Genomic DNA, 18,050 nt, shown 5'->3' with positions numbered 1-18,050 from the left:
TGGACAGACACACAATTCTAACCCAGAGATTAAATAGACACAGATATGAATTTAGGGTTTATTATTGTAACCATAACAATAAGGTGGATCTCTCTTTATTTTGACCATCAATTCAATCTTAATTGTTCTTTTTATCACAGGCAATAGCTATAATAGTGCACTTTATATTTAAATTATGATACAGACATTTCTTTTTTAAACACCTTATTCTACTGACCCTTATGAATAAAGAATAGTTTACAATCTTAGCCAGAGTTGGGTCAATGAAAGTGAAGGTGACGTGACGGATGCAACTGATGACAGTGAGCAATCATAAAGTGTGTGGTGAAGCAAACAACTTTGTACATTTTCCCTTGTGATGATGGCTACACAACAGAGGTGAAGAAGCAGACAGACGTGTAAGTTAGCAAGCATTCAAAGCGTGGGGGGTAGAGAGACATTATGCGCCTGTTTGGATTTGGCTTTGACGTTTCAGTTTAATGTGTCGGACTGGGTGAAATCTCTGTTCGCAGTTGGCTCAAGATCCACCTGCTGCGAGGTTTCACACTCATTCTCACTCACTCACAGAGATAAGCATGATCAAACGTGACGTGGGGACGCAGGCAAAGATCACTGCAGACAGAGAATGAGAGCAACTTATCGGTGCTGCTATCAAAGCTGTTCTTCTGCATGGAAAGAAATGCTCAGAGAAAATAAAAAAAGGGCGGGGGGGGGGGGGTGTCAGAGTGATTGATTTGTTATCGATACACTTTTGTTGGCAAGAAGTTTAACTTTGTAAACAAATACATGACGTAACCCTATATTTCAGACAGATAAATAAATAAATCAATTAATAAATAAATTAGATGGCAGAATGAAATCATGGAGTAAAACAGTCCAAATGAACAGGCCATTAGCAATTTGAATCCTTCTGAAAAACATCCTGCACTTTAGTTGCATATTGTGCTGTATGGAAGACTGGTGATGAACATTGACAAGTCTGATAAGAGTACTGGAGTAATACATGAATGTCCGAGTTGCTACGTCTGCTTGCAGAATGGTGCAACACTCAGTGATGAGCCTGGGTGCAGTGATGGACTACTTGGCTTGTTGGTGAACACTGGAATGAGGAGCGCAGGGTTTCAGGAGCTGCCAGCTCCCCATTTTAAAGTCTTGAACTGACGCCGCAAGCCTTAGAAGTCTGGCATTGTGATAATGTCCACTGATGGATTTTTGACTTTTTTATTATAATCTTTTTTTTTTCTTTTTTTTGTCTTTTCCTTTGATTTGTTTTGTTACAAGTCAGCACGTGAATACTATGGCAACAGGAGACAAGCTCAACAAGAAAGGTGGGTTCTGTCTGATTCGAAGGCCAGGAATCCAGGTCTGATGAAGTTCATGGAACAATTCACGCATAGTGTTTGTTTTTTTTCTTCTTCTTTTTTTAAATCTCCACACGGTGATGTTCATATGTCCCCGTTCCCGAGTCAGAAACCCTTCTTCAGAGCAACGAGGGTCCAATGCTAAATCCGAGTTGCATTGCTCCGTATCGTCTCTGAGTAATCAGGAAATTCCAAATAATCATTGAACATTTAACATTAAACGAATGTCCGTCCGTCCGTCCACACGCAAGCGTTTCCTCTCAAGCCCCACGGAGTGCTGAGGTCGCCGTCTTCACCGCCATCGCTGCGCTACTGACACCCTCAGAACGAACGTGTAACCAGAAATGAAAACGAAATAAAAAAATATTATTCTTTTTTTTTCACATTCACGTACTTAGCTTACTTTGTTGGGTTTTTTTCTCGACCTCGAGGAAAGCCGTCGCTGTGATCCCAGGATGCAGTTTTTCTCGCTCACATGGTAGAAGGTTGAAAAAACTCTTTAGGGTTCTTCTGGTGAGTCGCATTAATATATATATATATATATATATTTATATATATATATATATATGTGTACTTTTTTTTCAGTATGGACTAGGATCTGTATGTTTCTTGATAGTGATACGAGCACACGGGATAATTCAAAGAGTAATGAAGAGAACCACCACAAGATTGCTGCTTCTTTTTGGTGCCAGATACTGTATTGCAACGATATGGTAAACTAGCCTAACTGGTCGTGTCAGCACCCTTTAGCAGGCTGATTTGCTAACTGGCATGCACATTAGCACTTCAAAATTCCTATGTTGATTTGTGAAGCTGTGTCTATGATGGACGGATACCAAAACTGCTCACTCCTTTTTTTTCCCCCATTAAAGGGTGGCTTCTTAACACTTCTGTCTCATTTGAGGGAAGGAATCCTGGTGATCCAAAAGATCGAGATGACGTAAAAAAAAAAAATAAATGCACGATGGGAGGGAAAGGCTCGATCCTCGCTATGGACAAGCACCTTCGTTAATTTACTCAAGGAAGAATAGGAGAAGCTCGTGGCTTGCAGGGATACTTGGAGATACAGTTATACTGTTTATTTTCCGGTGTTGTTAAAGCATCCTGCAGCCTGGCCTCACTTTCTATCCTACGGTTGGGATTGGGTTCCATTAGAGGACAGCAGTCGGGTTCTCTCTTTTGCCGAGCCTCTGCGCTGCAGAACTCCTCCGCTGCCTCCTATGCCTCCGCCATCCGCTCGGTCTCCCCACTCGCACCTGTCGCCCCCACCCTCAGAGCGCCTCGAGTTTTGGCGGGTGGGGGTCCCATGGGGCCGGCCGTTCTTCTCATCTGGGAAGGGATCAGGAGGAGGACAGGAAAGTCACTCTAAGTGTATACCTATCGTATGTGTCGTGTTTTGTTTGAGTCTAAATCTGCTTTAGGAATCATTCAGCAGGTATCACCTGAGATTGTGCTGATCCCACACAAACCACAGCCTCGGTTAAACTAAAAACGTATTAGCTGCAGGTAGATTCCCTCAAGGCAACTCCCAAAATACAATACATTTATCCAGAAATTCATTTGTGACGAGGCAAACAAAAGACACCAAACACCTACATTTGTTCTAATCAAATACGACTAAGTTTTGAGTTTTTGGATGTTCCTCAATGGATCGAGTCGAAGGTGAAAAGTGTTTTACGCCAATGTGTGGATAAGTGCGTGTAAGCAGTCTTACCAGATAGGACTTGCACCAGTGGCTGATCATGGGAGCTGAGAAGCTGAGCTTGAATGGTTTCCACCACTCGTCTGAACCTGCGACTCGGGCCTGAGGACGGATCACGGCAGGAACACGTGTCGCCGAGGCGTTGTTCGAAAAAATACTCAGATAAGTGATTGAAACCGTCACAATAAAATGTATCTATATATATATATAAGATGTTAAATTCTTTTCACAGTTCAGATGTTTTTTACTTACCTGATATGAGGGTGAATGTCACGCTGTAGATTCCTGTCTCCCTCCTGCCTTCCCTCTCGGTCCTCTCCCTGTCTCTCTCCCTCTCGCCCTCGGAAAAGGCAATGTCCACTTGGAACTTGACGGGTTTCTGGAAGACGGAGGGACCGCCGGAGGACTTGTACTCGGCCCGGAAGCTGGTCTGGGAGAGGACGCTGTGGCTGAGAGACGGGATCTGCGTGGTGGGGAGATAGAGAAGAAGCAGAGAGACCGACAGACTTACGAGGCGGGAGAGGTGCGGGGGGCCAACGTGAGTATAGGGAGACAAAGGGTGAGGAGAGGAGAGAGAAAGAGTGAGCCATTGGTGAAAGCAAAAGTGATTTGTCTACGTGCCACCAGTGAGTAAGATTAAATCAAAAAAACAAACAAAGAGAAAAGTGAAATAATGAAAGAAATGAGGTGCACAGCATGAGCGTGCGAGTGGGCTCCTTTCCACGAGAGCCAAAATAAAACATTCAGACTGTGAGACATGGAAGACAGACAGACGTCAGATACTCACTGACAAGAAAGCGTGGACAATGTCAGCTTTGACAGAACTTAGAGGTTTGTCTCTGATCACCACAAAGATCTGCTCCTCTTTCTCCAAGCCGATGAAATTCCCAAACCACGACTTCTTAGCCAGCCTTGGAGCCAGACAAAATCAAAAGGGAAAATAACAACGTGAGACACACAGACCACAAGCGCACGGCTTAATAACTTATCAGTGATCGGGAAAGGACTTACTCAGGGCTGGACTCTGGTGTTAGACTGGACATGTCCTCTGATGTGGGAACTGGAAGAAACAGACTCAAAGTGTTAAAATCAAACATTTTCTGGAAAGCAAAGGAAAAATAAACTGGGAACGTGAGATGAAAACCAAAATCATTGGCTAACTGGGACCTACCTAAGACGTTCCACAGCCGCGTGTCAAAACCAAACCAGAACGCACACAACCTACCTTGTAATTTACGGCGATGGAATCGGGGTGAGCCCAGCAGGTTGTTCTTGAAAGAATTGAGGCGAGTCCTCCAGTGGGCGGAGCTGCTGGCTGCCATGCCGCTGCCCCCCCCTGGGCTGGAGGGCGGGGTCAGCGACAGCGAGCCCACCCCTCCCCCTCCCTCCGCCCGCGAGGAGGACGAGGACGAGGAAGAGGAAGGCGGGGTAGAGGAAGGGTGGTGAGGGTGGTGGACGGGAGTGCCCAAGGGTGTGGGCAACGGAGAACCCTGGGGGGTGACCTGCGGCACAGAGTGGGCAGAGTTTGGGTAGAAGCTCTTAGTCACTGACTTCAGGACAGAGGAAGAAGGGAAGAAGAAACGGGGTATGGGTGACAGTAGTGGGGAAGGGGAGGGCGAGCGGGAGGATGGGTTGTGCAGAGGCAAGGATTTGATGGGCTGCAGATGGGGTCGGTCGATGGGTCCTTTGGTGGGCAAGGTCTGGGTCTTTGGGTTGGGGGGAGCTTTGGGCTTGTCGTGAGCCCGTGCTGAGCGAGGAGTCGTGGCGTTTCCCTGTTTGGACTCCTTTGTGAGGGGGGAAGCGGTGGCAGAGGTGACATCTGATTGGCTGAAAGTGAAGACTGGGCTCTGATAGGACTGGGGGAGTGGGTTTGTGGGGTGGGGTGGGGTGGGGTGGGGGCGAGAGAGATGGTAAACAAGAAAGAGAAGGGATGGAAAATGGAGAAAGAATGGAAATGAATATCATGCTTAATGACAGAAGAGTGCACCTTGTGAATAGTGAAATTACCAAATGCAATTGTACCAGTGCTGGTCATGAAAGCCTTCATTTAGGGACTTGTGGTGTTTTGTAAGTGCTCTTTGCACGTGAAGGTTAAATGGCAGCTGTGGCAATGGCAGGGTTAAGAATGCAGAGACGCAGAACAGTGGCAGAGAAGGTGTAACTAAAGAGCAAGTGCTGCAAATGTAATGTAAATGTACAGCTTTTTGTTCTAATAAAGTTCTGAGTGTTTACAAAGCGAACCGTCCCACCAGTCATCTAATTCAACAATTCCGTTCTCTAAACAACTACTGGTACCAGGAAAATTGTTCGTGCATGACAAGTGACATGGAGACAGGAGAAAATACAAACCTCCCGTTTAATATGTGGAACTGGTGTTCTGATGATGTGTAAAAATGACTGAGGACATTAATGTGTGCATAATTTAGGGGGTTGTAAAGAGTAGTGGAATTATTTTTGTCAGGAGGGGCAAGATCAGCAGCCATAAAAATTTTACAATAGTCAAGCAATAAACTGAAAAGCTACATATGGGATCATAAAATAGTATACTGTGTTTTTTTATGCTGACAATTTGTATCTACACTAGAAGTGAAATATAATGGAACCGTGAAACACTATATGCTAATTTAGGAATAATGTTCTGTCCAGTCTGTCCCAATGTTAACATATTAAAATCCCAACCCACATTGGTTTTAGGTGCCGTATTCAACCCAAATCCTTGATCTAAAGGGTTTAAGTTTAAATACGATGCACACTTTAAACCTTTAAGGGGAAGAAAAAAACACTCCCGACACTGATAAGTGGCAATCACTGCAGGAAAACAATGAACAAATTCAATTAAAAGTAATATATATGTGTATTTCTGACAGTTCTGTGCTTTATAGTGTATGTTTATGTCATGTGCAAAGACAGTGCTGCAACAGTGTGTACAGTTGTTGAAAGCTGGATGTCAAACCCTTACCCTGGGACTGCTGAGAGGGCTGGAGGAGAGCCCACTCGACGCTCCGCTGACTGAGCGAGACCTGACAAGAGACACAAAGGGTTCGTCCTTGCATTCGTGGCAGAGTTCATGTACAGCATGGCGAAAGTCTGAGAACGAGCGACCGCACCTCTGACTGTGGGCAGCTGTGTCCAGAGCCCTGCGGGGTGGGGTAGGAGACCCCTGCTCGGTAACGCTCAGCACTTCCAGGCTTTTCCTCTCAGGACGGCAGCGGCCGTGGCGCGTCAGCATGGGAGAGTCAACACGCTTTCGAGGAGGGTCTGCTGAGGAGCACCACCACAAACGCATTTTAAAGCCCACACTAAATCTACCTCGTTTGACACGCTGTGTTACACTGTTTGAAGGACTGCTCCCAACAAGGTGTCAGCGGTGTTGCTCAGACATTTCTCAAAACGAAACAACACATTTTTAATCGTTGTAACTGCTCCCCGTTATCAATAATAGTGGCGCGCACAGTTGACATGACGACAGCAGCTTCTCCACAGGCCTTTCGCTCACTCCACCATCTGTGAATGTGATAACCTTAGCTTCAAAAGCACAGGCAGCACATGGCTCCCAGTTTTGCTAGTTCTCTACTCCTCTCTGACGTCTAGTATGGACCTCGTAATAATGTCTTAATATAAAATTAAATATTTTTTTAACACTATCATATAAGATAAAACTAAAAAAAGCTGGTGCCAACAAAGCCTAATCTAACTGGATGCCAAACAGGCACAAACCTCTGTCTCCCTGTCTTGTGATCTGTGCAAGTTATGTAATGTCATCCTTTATTCTGTTTGGAGTACAAGTAAAAAGTAACCTTAAATACGCCGGTGTCGGTAATGAGTAAGAATACAGACTCAAAGACAGTGACAGAGACTGAGAAAAGTAGCTTCTTCCTTTGAATGGCTCCCCCATGCCCCGTAAAGACTGACCTATGTCATTGCGTGGAGGTAAGTCCTCGTCTTCATAGCTGGGGTAGCGCTCCTTCCTGTCCAGCAGTAGGTAATAGATCATCTTCTCCTGGTTTTCTCTGTGACAGACAAGAGAGGATGAAAGAAAGTCATTGGAGAAGCTAAAAACCAGAAACATATCTATAAGGGAACAATATGTGATCAAGGTAAGGAACCCTTCACTTGAAAAAACTGCAAGTCGTTACAAGCCAATGCACCACAGAGCCTTTTTTGGGGGGGATTTTATTTTTTTGAGCCTTCGCTGTGCTCGTTGGATCTATGGAAAATGTACATCATGACAAGTCAAAAACCATATCATACGGCTTCACTATTTCAGGTACGTTATCAATGTTAATTACATTGCTGTTGTTTTATTCCAGGAGTGGAATTTTTTTTATTGCAAAATCACATACTTAACACCGCAGTCATGTTCGGAGATAAAAAAAAATAAATAAAAAAACTCACTCTTCACATTGCAAATCCCGAGTTAACTTGACTCGGTCTCTGAAACATCCGAGCGAATGCATGCTGTCCAACACATCTGGGTCCAGCTCAGTTAGGGACAAGATTCGCCTCACACACACTCGCCTGGGAGGAGGCTGCTCGGGACACGGCTCGTTGCGGCCTCCCCTGTGCGCCACACACACAGATAACACGCAACAAAACAGTTGGAATGTATGAGATTAACTGTGATGCACTTTAACAGTGGAGTACGGTACACAGAAATACATGAATACTCACAGATACCAGGGATGTTTCTGGATGGCCTCTAGCTGTAAGGGGCGACAGGGCAGATGGGGCCATTAGTTCCTGAAGTCTGTGCCAGATGGTCACAGAGCTTTGCTGTGCAAACAGCTCTTTTTTTTTTTTTCTTTTACAGATTTCAAAAGACAATTTCCAATGCTTTACTGCCTGTCAGAATTACAGAGAAAATACTTCATCTCAAAGGTTTTTGACCGATTGCAATTATTAGATAAATCCTTTACACCTGGCACCGAAATGCATTCTTCTGATTGAACTTTAATGCAACAAAAAAAAACAAAGTTCCTGTGTGAAACACGTAAAAAGCACCTCTAACGGAATCCCCTATGAAAATGCAACTGGAATGAAAAATCTAGAGAGCAGATCCCGCAACAAAGACTGCAAGCAAAGACAAACAGGCAACGAGGCAACAAAAGAACTCCCAAAACTATCAACAGCTGCCAATGAAGCTGCCCTGTTTGATTGCTACATGCTGATTAGTCATGTACCGTGAGCCTTTTCTCGGGGTTGACCTCAATCATGCCTTTGAGCAGAGACTGGCAGTCTGGAGGGATGAAGTGGGGCATGTGGAACACCCCGCTCTTCACCTTTTCCAGAAGCTGCCGTAAATTGTCATGGTCAAACGGCAGGGCGCCCTGTGGGGGGGGAGGGGGGGAAGCAGAGAGGAGAGAGAAACACAGATATGATAGAATGACCAAACATGGGGGGAGTAAGTGCAAATAGATGAAACTGTGCAGCGAAAACAATGAGTGGAAGACTGACCACCAGCAGGGCAAACAGGATGACCCCACAGCTCCACACATCTGCTCTCCGTCCATCATATTTCTCCCCCTATCAAAGAGAGAGTGCACATAAATCCTTACACCAATATGAAAATAAAAAAATGAAAAAAGAAAACGGTTCCAAATAATTGCCAACATTCCCTGAGATCGCTTAAACTGATTTAAGGATTATACAAGATTATACACTGACTGTGTTGCTTTCAAAAGAAAACCCTGTAATCCATTCTAATTCCTGCACTTAGTCAATCTCAGTCCGCTGCGCTGTGTAACCAACATGTCACTCATAGAGCCGCATAATCTTCTGAGCTGAGTGCCATTAAGATTCTCTCTGACAAGAGACGAGCCTCACAAATACAACACGAGTGACCGAATTTATATCCCTTTGAGAGTTCTTACGTTTGACTGGAATGATTTCTCAGATCGTTAGTGTCGTCGGTCGGTGTTTCGGCTCATGCAGCTGTCTGTGTTTGCCACCGAATTAATAATTCATCGACAACATTCGCTCATTTTCATTACAGGTGAGGGCGTTTGAGGACGCCGCCGCAGAAGAGCGGGTCACTTACCCGTATGACTTCAGGACAGGCGTAATGTGGTGATCTGAAACGAGAGCGGAATGTGTCGCAGGAAGCATTAACAGGCTTAGAAATATAAGGCTTTGGCAGGCGTGGGAGAGACAGAAAATCTAAAAAACTATAAAAAGGTCACACCTGCGTGTTCCCTGTACTCTGTTTCAATCTTCATTAGAAATGACTGAACATATATATATGTATACATACAAATTCTGAAGCGGGAAAACACAATTTAGGAACACACACAGAGCTGATACTCACCCACAGCTGGTCTCTAACAGACTGTCCCCGACCTGTAGGGAGGCCATGCCAAAGTCGGCGATACGAATGTTGTTCTTTTCATCCAGGAGCAAGTTCTCCGGCTTAAGGTCTCTGTGACTGCACAAATAAGAAAGACGCTACTAGTCTTGGCGGTGCAGAATATAGCATTTTCGCTCACGTGTTACAGCTTTGAAAAGGTGTCTTTAATAATAGCTCAGGCTACAAGATCACAAGTTTTTTTTTTTCATTCATTTATTCTGCCAAACCGTCGCTGATTCTTTATTGTTTCAATGAGAGGGCTCAAAATAGCTTAGAAAGCGAGCGGAGGAACCCAAATCATCATCCTACATATGACCAAAAACCCCATCGGAGAAACGCTGCTCTACGCAAAAAAAAAAAAAACCCAAACCAACCAGATGGAATGACTGTGGCAGAAATCCAAAGCAGAGATGATCTGCCTGAAGAACTTTCTGGCCTCTTTGGGAGTGAGCCGGCCCTTCTTCACCAGGTAGTCGAAGAGCTCGCCCCCTGACACATGCTCCAACACCAGGTACCTGTTGGCAAACAAGGGCAAAGACGTAAGCTGACACTTTCATCCCGAAAAGACAGGATGTGGAAATGGGGATTTAATCTAACCGAGGCCTATCATTACGTTACAGACTTATTGTGCAATGCGTGGAGATGACCGTCATCGTTTTTTGCCGACCTCAGTGCCAATATTTTAGCCACCACGATGCCACAGTAAAGTTTCTTCAGCACTTTTTTTTCTTTTCTTTTTAAACTGCGTTTTATGAATAAATAGAAAAAACGATGTGCTCAGACACCTTCATCCGTCATTTCTGATTGTTTTACCTGCAGCCATTAATCTCCTATGTGTCAGGATTTGCCCAGCTTTTATTCAGGCGGGATATTTTCAATATCTTTCACCAATCCGGTCGCAATTTTTGAAAATTGGAAAAAACTATATTGTCGCCAGACAAATTCACCTTGCAATGCAATGCACCTACCTCTTACATTACATTTACATTATTTTAGCCCTATAAAATCAGTAATTAGTAGCATTAGATGGTTCAGATGTCTTGTGTTTATCACAATTACTTCCTGTACAGTGTGCTCATTCTAAACCAAGACACTTGTAAACTGGTCATCATCAATTTGTTTCTGATGTTTGATCCTAGGACCTCAACGTGGACCTTACTCATTTTCAGCTGCAACCAGCTGCAACATTTGTTTTTAACAGTAATAAAGGAAATAAAGGGAAATGGGAGTTACAGTACAGAGCCAGAAAGCATGGGAAAGCCAGACTTTTCTGAGTGCAGAGGGAACTCACAGGTATTTGTTATTCTCGTAAACATCATGCAGCTTCAACACATGGGGATGCTCAATCAGTTTCAGAATGGCAATCTCCCTCTCAACCTAGTAACACAGAAGAGGGGGGTATAAAGACAAAGGCGAAGATGTGAAAGCAGCACACACAAACAAGTCAGTGACATACTGAAGCATCCAAAGTGAGAACAAATAACCAACAGAGATGATAATGGAGCAGCTTGTCGATAGCTTCACACTTGAAGCCATTTACAAAATTAGCAATCTTATTATCACCGTAAGCAACAACGTAAAAAAAGGCGTCAAACCGTACTTTCATCAGGACCGACTCGGACAGCTTCTCTCGGTTGACTATTTTGATGGCTACCTTCTGACCCGTAATACAGTGGACCCCAAGTTTGACCAGTCCTGACAGACAAAACGACAAGAACAACAGACAGGTGCGTGGAAGATCTGACATTGTTCAATATGAAAACTGGAAAACGGGTCCAACACGTACTCACCTGTCTGTCCCTTCCCCAGAGTCTTCTCCAGTCGATAGGGCCCAACATATTGAGCTGACTGACTCAGAGACAGTTCCTTACTCATACTGCTCTTACTGGAGGCTAAATACACAATTATAACGGATTCTGCACTGTGATTATTGCAATTACGGTGATATTGTACAGCTTATACAGAGGTTGAGGTGGGACACAAGATGACGCTCAACTTAGAGGGGCAGCCTTTTTTTTCTGTTTTAACATAGCCACTTACTTGCATGTAACATATTAAAAACGCACAAAGGCAAACCTTTACAACACACTGATGATAAAAAAATTAAGCATGTTCGTCTCAACCGAGCAAGATATTTTCACTGTATAAAGGACATGAATATTTGACGAAAGAGCTTGCTATTGACCCATCACAGCTGAGAAACTGAGATGACAGTAAGTTGCAAGGCTGTTTTCTGCGTTAAATACTGACCACTACCCCAAAGATAAACATGTCAAGGTACTGTGGGCCAACTAAAGACTTTTACTGATATATATTAGCTTATTTCTATGACTTGCACCTTGTCACTTCTATGACGTTAACTCTATGTAACGGTTAATAAGATAACGTACGGTCTTTAAACAACCAGGTTTTCACACCAGCTGGAAAGATTTATGCCATTTGCTGTTTGAGAATACGTCCAGTGCACAAAGTAGACGTTTGCGCAGAAAATTACATCAATGTTATTCTCACTGTCAGGCCTGTTTCACAGGTGCAACAACATGCTATTTTAGCCTCGCCGCCGCTCTCCCACACAGCAGCGAGGCTAGCTTTAGCCTCAACGCCTAGACCAACGGCCGTCTCGCGCGCGCCGCCTGTCAAAAAAACCGACACCGCCTGAAGTTTCGAGGCATCGCCAAATGGTCATATTTATCAGACGGCCTCCACATTCTCACAATTTTTCGAGATGGAACAGGTATTCCTAGCCAAACTACCATTTTTTTTCAACGTAGCGTAGTCCTAAGTCCTCCCCCTCCCAGCTTCCACTCGCCTCTGCCTCCCTACATCACTGCAAGTAGCGGATCACAGCATCTTCGCCTCTCTCCTTCGGCGTGTCCTCCTCCCTCACCAGCGGATACACAGGTGAAAACACACAAATGAGCCCGCACGACTATCAGCTCTCGTATCCCCCTCCTCACTTCTGATTATAGTTCACGCAAGGCAAAGGCCCCTTGTATGATACTCCGTTTTCTTGCCGTAAATCGATATTTTCTCTCCCCTCTTCCTTCCTTCGCCCCACTCGCATCAGCATCCGGGTCTCACTCCCTCTCCATCCTCTCTCCGCTAGCCTCCTCTCCCCCGCCCTCCACTTGCCTCCTCCTCCCGATCATCTTCCACAGAATACGCTTATCTCTGCATTCACCACACCACTGGCCACACTGTGGACCCCGTGAGCCGCAGCGGACACCTCCCTCTCTGGTGCTCTGAAAGACAGTTGTAAACATCGCCGGAGGCCCCGGCTGGTGCAGGGGGTGCCTTCAGTAACTGGGCAGACCTGCGGTACTTTGGATTTGCATTAAGGGCCAGACCACTTTGATATTTAATCAGTTCTATATGTCGTTTTTGTAAAATATAATGCCAAAGGGCAAATATGCTTTTATTTCAAATGCAAATTAAATACTACGATGCTCGGTATTTATATTTGGTCAAATTAAACATAAAATAACAATAAAAAAAAGGTGATGAATTGGTATATCACTATGTAAGCAAATAAGAATGTAATCAAGTATTCCTTTTGTCAAATCTTTTCTCTCTCTCAAATAATCCAGGCTGATTACAGTCTCTTAACTCTGTGGTAAATGAATAATATATTTCTTATGACTTATTGGCTCACTGGCCCATCCTGCTGGTATCTTTAGGCGTGTGGCATCAAATTTGAGGTGTTGCACTGAGAATTTAACTGGACGAAAGTAATTCCATTTAGTCTGATGCTGAAGTGCATTTAGAATCTATGTGCTCTACACACCAATGCTGCCATGCCTGTTTACATTTCTGGAGACAGATATCGAAATCTTGCTCAGTAGCTTTTATTCACATTCATTTTCAGAAAATTCATTTAAAAAATGAATAAACAAAACACATCATTCTTGTACTCAGAGGTATACATAGACAGACATAACATAATGACTGGAACAAAAGTGGTTTTACTTTATTTATACTTTTTGCTGATAGTACTTTTCCTTGAAGTAGATTATTTTCACATTATGGTATGACTAACTTTTCTCATGTATCTAACAACCTCCTCCATCCAAAAGGAATCCCTTGAGTTGGCTACTTTTTATGCTTGAATGATTCATGTCATGAACGTGAATCTTTTTTTTTTTTTGTCACGTTGAAGAAGCCTCAAAAGATGCCACTAAGCGCTCTGTTAAGAAAATTCTCCCAATGAGGCTCAGAAGTCAGTTAACAAAAAGTTTAATCTTTCAGCAAGAAGAGAGGTTACGCAACATATCACAAAGCTGACACAGGGACACAGGATACTTCTGCTTTGTATGCTTTCTACTACAAAATCATTAGCCACATGTGGTCATGAGACATTCCTGAAGTTCCCTCCTTTCACTATCTTTGTTAGATGAGTACAGTGTAGTTAATATCATATCATTCTTTGTTCACAGACGAAAGAACTAGCAAAAATACCTTCTTCAGCATCCAAGGTTAAACTAACAAGATAGGAGAAGGCCTCCCCCAGCACACAGTACTACTTTTCTTACAGCATAACCTCATGATATTTTTCAAACGCGCTCCCAAAATTGTTAAGAGAACGTAAAGCGCAAATGGTGGAAAGCAAAGCTGATAACTGTGGTATCTCAGCCCCCGCCGCCCGGGTGCTCTCGGCCAGTTTTAGGCTCTACGGAATGACCACAACAAACATCACTGTGCTCAAAAACTAGCCAAAAGCGCATAGATTTAAGCTTCGCTGACTCCTCCAGTGTTGCTTCGAACCACGTTCCTCTGAAAATGCTCTGGTGCACGGACTGGACTGAAAATTACTTTCAAACAAAACAGCAAATGAAAATGAGACTTTGCCGCTCGGATGACAAAAATATGAGGAAAACAGGGCTCCATCGGGACTTTTTCACAGTACTGGACCTCAGAATTTCTTAAAATTCACTGGCTGCTTTCAGCCATGAGTAGAAGACTTTCAGATTCCTAAAAATTCATGACAGGCCATGTGACGAATACGTGCTGCAGTGCAAAAAGCACATGAGCAGTAACATACGTACACACCTACATGTAAGGACTGCTTTTTAATTGGTTGCAGGGTCTTGGTATTGTGCATGAGGACTCTTGTCACACTTGCCAAGGCTTATTAGAACAGTGCTGGTAACACATTTATTTGTCAAGTCACAATGTCTGCTGTAAAAAAAGACCAGTTAAATGACTTGAATGCATCATCCTACTGATCCATTTCAGCCTGAATGTTTTATGTCACCATCCGTACAAGTTGCCCACCCTGTTGGCCACACCGTGCCAGATGACAGATGAACAAATCGCAACGGCAAAATCCAATCTCAGTGTCGAAGTCACATGTTGTCCTAAATGTCGGTGACCTAAAATGCTCATTTGAAAGAAGCCTTTACGTGTCGTGCAGAGCCACCCGGCTCTTTAAAGAGGGGTCAGGACACATGGCCGATGGTCGGCAAACAGAAAAGAGCCGACCGGTGGTTCAAACGAATCCCACAGAGATGACATTCGCACAAAAAAAGAGAAAGTAGGGCGTTTTTTACTGTATCATCTGTGAAGTGCAATGGAAAATCTCTGAAATCTCAATTGGAAATGTTGTGCGTGGGTGGATAATTCCCCAAAGCTCATCTTCATCTGCGCCTAGCTGGTTGATTTTTCACTCAGCCACACAGGGGGCTGAGTCTCTAACCAGTGTGGAGAAATGGAACAGAACATGTTTTCTCATCCTACCTATTTCTGTTTGTGGGTTTTAGAGATTTAAAAAAAAAAACAGATTATGGTGGCTTTCAGCTGGCCCTACAAGAGACATTACATCAAAGACTAAGTAAGAGGCTAATAAAAATCTTTCTTTTGTGCTTTTTTTTCACAGACCTGCAAGAGCATCCTCCTCTGGGCCAATCCTGATCCTACAGCTCCCCAGTAATCATCTTCCTCTCCTTCTTCCTCTGTCTTTGTTTTAAGGTCCTCTGCCAAGTTTAATCTTTACATTCCTCCGATCCCAATATATTCATTGCAGAAGCTCAGACTGTAAAAACTAATGTTCGACTTCTTTGCGCAGGCTTTAATGTGAGGATTAAGCTGAGATTAAGAAACTATTTTTAATTCTATTAACCGTAACTACGACATGTAGAAACCTCTGCTCAGCCGGTGGAGAAGTTCCAGCCAACAACGCTTTATAATGGCATCAGTGATCGCCAAAGAAGAATATTTGTAGCTTCATATTTGTAGTATTGTTCATTTATTGCATGTAAAATGACATGGATCAGTGTTATATTACTGCACACAATTGCAACACGAACAGTGATATAAAATATACACACAAAAGCATCGGCTCCAGTATCAGAAGTGCAGCATCACCACACCCTCTTCAGTTTATAGGTGGCTCAGTCCAGTGCAATGAGAGATGACAGGGGTGGGAAATAAAGGACTCTGAGCTGGAGAATAATAATAAAAAAAAGAAAAAGATGGACAGTGTTACCTGGCAGCAATTACTGGGGAAGAACGTTTTAAATTCAAATAATCCGATAAAATACATCCGGGCTTCTGAAAAAAAGTTTGAATGGAGATCAAAGAAGGAGTGCAGAGATGTTGAGGATGTAAAAAAACAAAAAAAAAAACAATCAGTACTAATGGTTTGTAGTCATCAGTGCGAGCTTACATTTTCAAAATTGTGTTTCACTGTACATTACGATCCGTCAGATAGAGTTTTTATACAGGCCTGGAATGCATCCATCAGATCTTTGCAGCCCTCCGGTCCCTTCTCTCTGACACTGAAACACAAGGTCAGATTTTGAGAAACACTCTCTCCAGGTTTCGGTTCAACTTGGGCAAACTACAAACCACATAAATAAGGAGATATGAAACTGTGGACGCGTAGGAAATCCCTAAATAGAGCCTACACGAGTATCGAGGGATTATTTCAGGCCGATAAGAATGTGTTTCAGCTCAAACCGCGGCAGCTTTTATCTGCATCTGGTGAAGTATGAGCGTATGAGTGAGTAATCTGCACAGCAGCTCTGCTGACATTAATCAGTCCAGCACGTGGCCAAACACCAAATATCTGTGGCTTCTTCAATGCATGTAACACGAACCAATAGTTCGGCATGTACCGGCCCTCGCGTGGAAGTCCTATTTTAAACCTCAGTTCTATTTATGTTTCCCAAGACATTTGCGTTTCTGTAAGGTTCCTGTACTGTTAATGTCCTGACACTTGCAAATGATGCAAAGTGGATTTCCTGAAAGCCGCTAACAAGTTCCCAACCCTAACTCTGATTAGTTAATGATCTCCCCAAAGGTGAGCACACGGGACAATTTCACATGGGAACAACCTGAGAATAAAAGAGTCTTTTTTTCTTTTACCATTCTGAACGTCTGTATATTTGTTCGAACGATTCCATCACCTGTAACCGCACATCCTTCCTGTTGGAACTCACCACTTGTCGACGTCCTCCTTGATGACCTGGCATGGCGCCGGCACCGCTTCAACGTAGTCTGGCATTTTGACAGAAGAGAGCTGGAGGTGAGCTGCTGCAAGAGCTGCAGTCAAGTGTGACTACAGATGGAGAAGGAGGGGAATGTAAGTCAGGGAGAGGAGGGAGTGGAGCAGGAATGACAGTGACCATGCACAAGGAGCCTGAGACTGGGAGAAGTCAAGAAAGCAACCAAAAAGTAACCGCGTTTTTTTTTTTTTTTCAAGCGACTGCCATGATATGGATACACTTCTAATTCATTCCAATTATTCCAGAATGGCTCCAATTGGATTACAGATAATTGGATTACAATCAATTGGATTAGAATCTGATTTAATTGAACCGATCTGTTCTCTGGTTAAGGTGCCTTTAGATGACACATGCTGTGAGTCGTCGCGATATAAGTCGAACTGAAGCGAACGACGGCTACTGTGATGTCAAAAATGTGCAAATTTCAATTTGAAATTTTTTACTTTAAAGAGCAACTTCAAGTGAGTTCTGCGTCGCCCGCTCTGCTTTCATTTACCCAAATTATGCACATCAACCAATAGCATCTTAGTGTACTTACAATCCCTTAATTCCTGTCTTTTGTTTTATTGTTCTACTAATGAGTATGCACATAGCTGACCTTTTGAGTCAACAATTAAGCATTACAAAGGTCTCCTAAAGCGTCTTAAATGCTCACTGCAGGGGAGCAGGCAGAGGGCTTTTCCTGTGCTCCTGACTTTGTTTTAAACTGTTTTGTTGGCTTAAGGGGCTGAGCTGAGCTTTGCAGTATTTGTTTAACCAATTCAAGAGCGAGGAAAAAAGAAATGGGGGGGAAATAAATATTAGCTCTGAGCAAGGCTGTAGAAGGAATGTGACTAATATTCTGTAAATAATGCAGAATTTTGAGGCATGAGGCTGGAAACAAAAGAAGCTGTGAGTAGCAATTATGTAGTTAATCCCTGCAGGGAGCTCATTTTCCCCCTTATTTTTAACTCACCACGGCCCGATTTACACTCAGATCAGGAGACAATAAGAACTTCCTCATTTTGAGCTAAACCAAACACAGTTTTTTTGTTTAGAAGTGCATAACTGATGCCAACAAACACTTTCGCAGAGCACCAGCTGGGTCATTTGTTATGCCTTTTTTTTCAACATTTCTGTAATTGGCGAAAGAATAAATATTT

At 43.5% G+C, this 18,050-nt stretch overlaps 1 protein-coding gene and 1 long non-coding RNA gene across 9 annotated transcripts; both read right to left on the bottom strand.

The window, feature by feature from the left end:
• Positions 1-60: 60 nt before the first annotated feature.
• On the bottom strand, positions 61-12,496 carry brsk1a (BR serine/threonine kinase 1a). Of its 8 annotated transcripts, none has more exons than XM_072373740.1 (19): positions 11,197-12,496; positions 11,007-11,101; positions 10,698-10,783; positions 9,781-9,921; positions 9,368-9,484; positions 9,101-9,134; positions 8,518-8,586; positions 8,244-8,390; positions 7,735-7,766; positions 7,459-7,623; positions 6,976-7,073; positions 6,171-6,324; positions 6,023-6,083; positions 4,289-4,919; positions 4,075-4,123; positions 3,851-3,974; positions 3,316-3,526; positions 3,076-3,165; positions 61-2,690 (listed from the first exon to the last, which is right to left on the bottom strand). In XM_072373740.1, exons 1-19 carry the CDS (start codon positions 11,279-11,281, stop codon positions 2,491-2,493), a joined length of 2,589 nt encoding a protein of 862 aa, XP_072229841.1. In that variant the 5' UTR covers positions 11,282-12,496; the 3' UTR covers positions 61-2,490. The 8 variants fall into 8 exon arrangements, with proteins under 8 accessions (XP_072229841.1, XP_072229839.1, XP_072229844.1 ...); XM_072373738.1 differs by having other exon boundaries at positions 61-2,705; positions 3,079-3,165; XM_072373743.1 differs by having other exon boundaries at positions 61-2,705; positions 3,079-3,165; positions 4,289-4,565.
• Positions 12,497-15,647: 3,151 nt separating this feature from the next.
• On the bottom strand, positions 15,648-16,943 carry LOC140278904 (uncharacterized). The gene is made up of 3 exons (XR_011909223.1): positions 16,843-16,943; positions 16,068-16,179; positions 15,648-15,838 (listed from the first exon to the last, which is right to left on the bottom strand). It is a non-coding gene; the product is annotated as an uncharacterized lncRNA (long non-coding RNA).
• Between the last annotated feature and the right edge of the window lie 1,107 nt (positions 16,944-18,050).

The sequence above is a fragment of the Leuresthes tenuis genome, unplaced genomic scaffold (assembly GCF_036924035.1).
Source record: "Leuresthes tenuis unplaced genomic scaffold, fLeuTen1.0.hap1 SCAF_20, whole genome shotgun sequence".
In the NCBI taxonomy this organism is placed as follows: domain Eukaryota; kingdom Metazoa; phylum Chordata; class Actinopteri; order Atheriniformes; family Atherinopsidae; genus Leuresthes; species Leuresthes tenuis.
Note: the sequence above shows the minus strand (reverse complement) of the source record. Positions and strands in the feature narration are given on the sequence as shown.